The sequence below is a fragment of the Manihot esculenta genome, chromosome 1 (genome assembly GCF_001659605.2).
Source record: "Manihot esculenta cultivar AM560-2 chromosome 1, M.esculenta_v8, whole genome shotgun sequence".
In the NCBI taxonomy this organism is placed as follows: domain Eukaryota; kingdom Viridiplantae; phylum Streptophyta; class Magnoliopsida; order Malpighiales; family Euphorbiaceae; genus Manihot; species Manihot esculenta.
This window is the reverse complement of record NC_035161.2, coordinates 24,074,834-24,082,242: the sequence shown is the minus strand read 5'-3', so window position 1 is coordinate 24,082,242 and position 7,409 is coordinate 24,074,834. Positions and strand designations below refer to the sequence as shown.

Genomic DNA, 7,409 nt, shown 5'->3' with positions numbered 1-7,409 from the left:
AACCTCAATTTGCTCCTGCAACCTTCACAAAGATTGCTGGGCTATATAAAAATATTTTCTTGGAACAAGCTTACCTACCTACTCCTGAAAAAACCTTTAAAAACACTCAAGGGTCTCTTTCATTAGAGCAAGAACTCCATTGTCAGAAAAGATATTTCAGGTTCAGGAAACATGGCAGGTGGCGGTGGTGGTCCTGTTCTTCTTCTTTTCTACTTCTTCTCTTTTTATCTTGCTTTCTCAAGTAAGTTGTTTTCCTTTGAAACCAAATGTTTATGACGCTTTCTGCAGCCTTAACATGGAAAAATAATATAATACATGGGTTATTCCATGTAACACAGTCTATACGGAATAAAAAACCAATAATAGATTGACATGTTTATATGGTGGGCCCTAAAATATTTAGTAACTAATATTTTTTATTTTTTTTGAGAATACTATCATATCTCTATATTTTTTAAAAATTCATTTTTATTTTTATATCAAAATTATTTTATTAAAATATTTATATATTTTATAAAATTAAATTCTTTGTACCATTAATTATCTTAAATATTTTATAGTATCTAATCCTTATATATATTATTTAGTTTCTCTAATTTTAAATATGTATACTATTTAATTTGTTTAATTAAGATTGAAACAAGTTGATTAATGATTTTTTTAATAAGAAGACTAAATAATTTAATTTTATAAAATATAAAGAAATTTTAATTGAACTATTTTGAAATAGAAATGAACAAATAATTTTTTAAAAAATCCATAAATCTTATAGTAGTTCTCTTTTCTAGATAATAATATTTAGATATACATGGCACTTATTAGCTTAACATACCATATCATATGTTGGCATATGATCATTGTTTCAACGTATTATTGCTTAATAGAGAGAAAATCATGGAAATGTTTTTCTAAAAAATAATTAAAATCTAAAACAATATTAATAGCTAAACCATCTTTCTATCAGATTGTTTCTTGACTAACCTCTCAGAAATGGCAGATGCACTAATAATTTCAAGCGAGATTGGGATAAACTACGGCAGGCTAGGGAGCAACTTGCCATCTGCATTTCAATCCATCCAGATTATCCAATCCATGAACGTAAGTCGTGTAAAGCTCTATGATGCTAATCCAGAAATCTTGAAACTCTTATCAGGAACCAAAATCCATGTAGCTATCATGGTCCCAAATCATGCAATCATCAGCATTGCTTCTAACCAATCCATAGCCAACAAATGGGTACAAGACAATGTCCTACAATACCTCCCTGATACTAAGATTCGATTCATTCTGGTCGGCAATGAAGTTCTGAGTTATGTTTCAGAGCAGGAAAAGATTATTTGGCATAATCTTGTCCCTGCAATGCGTAGAATTAAGAATTCTCTTAAAGCCAAGAAGATTCAGAACATTAAAATTGGTGCCCCACTAGCCATGGACATACTTGAAATAACCTTGCCGCCATCGAAAGGGAGTTTCAGGTGTGATATTTCAAGTACCGTGATTGTACCGTTGCTCAAGTTCTTGAATGGAACAAAATCTTTCTTTTTTATTGATGTTTACCCTTACTTCCCATGGTCTGCTAACCCTAGCATTACAAGCCTTGACATGGCTTTGTTCAAACCAAACCAGAACTACACTGACCCTTATACTGGATTTGTCTACACCAACCTACTGGACCAAATGCTTGACTCTGTCATATTTGCCATGACCAAACTGGGTTTCCCTGACGTCAGGTTGTCGATATCAGAAACTGGTTGGCCTAATGCAGGGGACATAGATCAACCTGGAGCTAACATTTACAATGCAGCAACTTACAATAGAAATGTCGTAAAAAGGATGACTGCTAAGCCAGCAATAGGGACACCAGCAAGACCAGGTGAGGTAATACCAACATTTATCTTCTCATTATATGATGAGAACCAGAAGGGTGGTCCTGGAACAGAGAGGCATTGGGGGTTACTGAATGGAAATGGAGCACCTATATATGATATTGACTTGACTGGTAATCGCCTAGAAACTGAGTATGGGCCATTGCCAAATCCAAATAATAACAAGCCTTACAAGGGGAAGCTGTGGTGCGTAGCAGCAAGAGGGGCTGATTTGATGGATTTGGCAAGGGCATTAAGGTATGCTTGCAGTCAAGGAAATGGGACATGTGACGCTTTGGGTATTGGGAAGGAATGTTATGAGCCAGTATCAGTTCTTTGGCACGCCAGTTATGCCTTTAGCTCGTATTGGGCACAGTTTAGGAGCCAAGGTGCTGATTGCTACTTCAATGGACTTGCAGAGCAGACCACCACCAATCCTAGTGAGTTTTAAGCAATTATTTTTAAGTTTTTTTCTAAGTGAGTTGATGAACCTAACAACTTTAGCTAGTAGAGGCAGAAGAAATCAACCAATATGATCGATGCTCCACTAATTGATATAGAGATTATTCCAAATTTGAAAATTGGGTAGAACCAAAATTATTAATCTGAGGTTCCAACTCTAAAACACATCGCTTTATCTCTTCCAAGTGTTAATGGTTATTCTGCAAGTTTTCCTTCTAAATTATCTGTTCAATTGGATGATTTTTTGGGCAGGTCATGGATCATGCACGTTCCCTAGTGTGACTATCTGAAGATGATTTAAGCTCCCGGAAACGATATAAACGACAGGAGACGGTCCATCTAAATCATACTTTTTTATTGTTTTTTGCGCTTTTATTTTTTTTTTCAGCTATAATTATTGTTTTTATTGCTCAAATTAATTACAAATAATGGTTCATAATAACAATTATAACAAATAATGATTACTACTTAATTTTCCATTTTTCTTCTCATGATTGTCATCCCAAGCATAAAAATGCCATCATGTTAGAAGATGCATATTCTCTATTTGAACTGAAACAAGAACAATAACTAATGATTTACCATAAGCAGCAGTTTGCTCAATCTCCTGAAATCAAATGATTCCAATATACCTCAACCAATCAGAAAAATATATATAGACAAATAACCCAAACGCCCAATGCAGAAACCTGTACTAGTCCATAAATCCCAATCATTCATTAGAACTAGAAGGAATCCTAAATTTATTGATTTTAAGCATTGCTGAGATTAAACTGAAAACTCCCACATCATACAACCGTCCACCGAAGGAAAGTAAAAGAAGAAGAGGAAGAAGAAGAGAACAAATTCACCGAAAGAAAGAAAGAAGAGGGCAAAGAAGATCAATTAATTTCAAAGAGTTTCACTGACAATGAGATCAAAAACCTGATTTCATGTTAATAGGATTCACCGATCAGAGTGATATAATTCTTCAGTTTCAACTTTCCATAATCTCTTTCCTGCACAACCACCCTACTTAAGAACTACCGGAAAGGATGAGAAAATGCTCTAAAAACATATACTTTCTAGGACAGAGACAGCTAGCGAAGCTAGCAGGTTAGATGGGGCACCATCAACATGCATTTTGTGGTCACATTCTAGATTCTCCAACTCCCAAACAAAGGGGGAAAAATTCAAATATATATTTAAAAGCATGAAACTCAATCTTATACAGAGAATCATCTTCTAAACTCCCATACACTCATAGACAAGGAACAAGTTTACAGAACTACATAGGTACATGTCTGCTTGTTCTAAAACTGCAAAAGACTATTCCAGTAGTTAGCGTCCAACAAGTCACTAGCCATCACAACCAGTCTGTTAGGGTCCCGAATCTGAGATCGAGTTAGGAGTCTTTCGTAGATGAAAGTGGAAGGTGTGTTTGTGAGGGTGAGGACGTGATATTCTTTTTGCGACCTACCTTGAAAAATTAGAAGGCTCAATTAGAGGGAATCTCAAAACTCTGAGTTAAAGTACTCAAAACTGTAATGATTTCCAAGCTGATTTCTTCATTGATAATTGTTGAATATTTATACAGGATGTAAACCACCCTTTGCTACGTCAATAGAATCATGACTTGATCATGGAGTCACAACCTATTAAGATAATGGAAATAACTGAAAGTGGAGATACCCTCCGTACATTGCGAAAATACTAACAAATGTTTAAAAAAAAATTCAACAACTAAAAATAGAAACTAAACTGGTCAACCTTCAATCCTTACTGCTTCCCCATCTTCAGTAGGCTGTACACGTGGTTGTTTCTTCTGACTGTTGGTGTAATGTGTATAAACTTGTAATGGCTTTGTATCACAGTCACACGCCTGCACCCTGTGCCTTGCTCAAGGATGCCTTGGCACCTTAATGCACCTTCAATCTTTAATAACTATTTTCTTGTTGTAGTTAAATTTAAGTCCCTTACTTTAAAGCTGGTGAATTTACACTTTATCAGGACTTCAAAGCACCTTAAACCGACAATTTTGGCTGAGCACAGGGACTTCAAAGCAACAAGAACACCTGCTCTGCAGATTTTCTAAATTTTTTCTGTCACTCTGTATTACACTGTTTTTGGTCATCTGTTTCATTTCTATATTACTTGGCAAGTTGCGTTTCTTTAGCAGTATTATGACAATTAACCATAATTAATAATTAATTTTCTCCCTCATAGTCAGACGACTTGCCAGTATCTCCCAAATATTAACACATTTAAGGAAACATTAAATGCATCCTAAATGTGATTTAATCAAAGGACTGAGGGTTTAAATCACACAAAGAAGTTTCAAGACTCCATAAATAAACACAAGATGTTTGAGGTCTCAAAGAGGGATTCCTTTTTAGAACTTTGATAAGAGTCTAGTAAGTTAAGAAAGAAGTTGTATTGCGAAAGCAGTTAGTTAGTCACAAGAATTCATATTTTCAGCTGGAAATGGAAGGTATATGACACTTTCAGCCAGGCTTTTCAGGTAACATTACATTTCTTGCCAGCAAGGAGATCAGATATGATGACAACAGAACCTTTGTAGGCTCAGTTTCAAACTTTAATGCACACAGAGAGGCGGTAGAGTTACATACAAGAGTCTAATAGTTGTTAACAATGGAGTTATATTGGGAAATGTAGTTAGTTAAAGGAGCAGCTGGTTCAATGTACCTGCTATGGTTGTTCTATGAGTTGGGCGTATTTGTATTATAAAGTGGTCAAACTAGCTTATAAGCATGTTTGTTTATAATATTTTATGGGCTTAAAAGTTCAGCTTATAAGCTACAAAAAATAAGCTAAGGGTGACCAGCTGTTTATTTGGTACTTATAAACTGGTTTGATCAAATAAGTTATTACACTGCCCTAGTTTTATTTTAAAATCTCTCCATGTATCTTAGTTGATATCCTTTTTAGTAATTTTAATAATAAATATGCTTATAAGCTCCTTATTATCACAAATGTCAACTGCTTATCAACCACTTATAAATATTTTAACCAAATGCATAATTGCTTAAAATTTTAAGGGTTATAAGAATCAAATAGCTTATAAGCATCTGGTGCTTATACGTCAATGTTCATAAGCGAAACCACCCTCTTAGTATATCTATATAAATCCCAGAAGAGTCTATCTTGTAATTACATTCCAATAAGTACCAATACTAATCTTTCTTTTATCCCATCTCTCGCTCACTCTAATTCTGTATAATTTGAAACTCTCCCATTTCTTTTTCAGCTATTCTTCTTTCTTTCCCCTAACCCCTCTTCTTTCTAAATTGCTACGGGTTCAATCCTTAACAAACTTCTACATGTATAATTGTATTTATAAAATAGTATGATACTACAACCATTTTATGAAAAACACATATCAAATTAAAGTTTCACTCCATGGTGTCCACAAAGATCTAGAGAGCATCTTTTTATGCAAACTACAGCACCTCTTCCCTATTTCAACAAGAAAGCAAAACATAAGTGATACAAAGCCATTACAAGTGTATACACATTACACCCACAGTCAGAAGAAACAGCCACGCGTACAGCCTACTGAAGATGGGAAACAGTAAGGATTGAAGGTTAACCAATTTAGTTTCTATTTTTAGTTGTTGAATTAACCATTTTATGAAAACCACATATCAAATTAAAGCTTCACTCCATGGTGTCCACAAAGATCTAGAGAGCATCATTTTATGCAAACTACAACACCTCTTCCCAATTTCAACAAGAAAGCAAAACATAAGTGATACAAAGCCATTACAAGCGTATACACATTACACCCACAGTCAGAAGAAACAGCCACGCGTATAGCCTACTGAAGATGGGGAAACAGTAAGGATCGAAGGTTAACCAATTTAGTTTCTATTTTTAGTTGTTGAATTTTTCTTTAAGCATTTGTTAGTATTTTCGCAATGTAAGGAGGGTATCTCCACTTTCAATTATTTCCATTATCTTAGGAGGTTGTGATTCCATGATCAAGTCATGATTTCATTGATGTAGCAAAGGGTGGTTTACATCCTGTATAAATATTTAATAATTATCAATGAAGAAATCAGCTTGGAAATCATTACAGTTTTGAGTACTTTAACTCAAAGGTTTGAGATTCCCTCTAATTGAGTCTTCTAATTCTTCAAGATAGGTCGCAAAAAGAATACCACATCCTCACCCTCACAAACACCTTTCACTTCCATTTACGAAAGACCCCTAACTCGATCTTAGGTTCGGGACCCTAACATTTTGGTATCAGAGCCAAGTGTTATGGGGGAATCCGTTCAAGATCAACTTACAAAACTTTTCAACCTTTTCCTTTCTGAACAGCAAGTTAATCAGGCCCGCCATGAAAACGTTGAGCAATGCACCATCCACTTTTCAGGCTTTAATGAATGAGGTATTCCAGGAACACCTACGTTAATTCGTATTCGTTTTTTTACGACATTCTTGTTTTCAGTAAATCTTAGGAAGAACATATGTTGCACCTGCGTCAAGTATTCCACATCTTGGCAAAAAATAAATTGTTCCGCTCCAAGTGCACCTTTGCCCAAACTCAGGTTTCATACTTTGGGTCATGTAACCTCACAAAAGGGGTGTAGGTGGACAATTCCAAAATCACAGCTATCACAGAATGGCCTAGACCTGTTACTCTCCGGGGGTTGCGGGGTTTCCTTGGACTTACCGGCTATTATCGGAAGTTTGTATTCAACTATGGTACTATAGCTGCTCCTCTCACTGCCATGTTGCGGAAAAACTCTTTTCAATGGACTGAAGAAGCAATTGGCATTTGAAACTCTGAAGACGGCCCTGACTACCACACCCATATTAGTTCTTCCGAATTTTTGAGCTACTGTTTGTTCTTGAGTGTGATGCATCTAACACAAGTATTGGAGCTGTGCTACTACGAGAAAATAAACCAGTGGCCTTCTTTAGCCGAGCAATGGCGGCCCAACATGTCAGTCTTCCAGCATATGAAAGGGAGCTGATTGGCTTGGTCAAAGCAATTAAACACTGGCAATCATATCTTTGGGGCAAAAAGTTTCTGGTGCGAACTGACCACTACACTTTGAAATTTTTACTAGAGCA

The 7,409-nt window shown here is 35.5% G+C and overlaps 1 protein-coding gene across 1 annotated transcript; it reads left to right on the top strand.

Annotated features, from left to right (window-relative positions):
- The first annotated feature begins 947 nt into the window (after positions 1-947).
- Positions 948-2,805, top strand: LOC110627138 (probable glucan endo-1,3-beta-glucosidase A6). Its single transcript, XM_021773389.2, has 2 exons — positions 948-2,305; positions 2,580-2,805. Exons 1-2 carry the CDS (start codon positions 991-993, stop codon positions 2,615-2,617), a joined length of 1,353 nt encoding a protein of 450 aa, XP_021629081.1. The 5' UTR covers positions 948-990; the 3' UTR covers positions 2,618-2,805.
- The last annotated feature ends 4,604 nt before the right edge of the window (positions 2,806-7,409 follow it).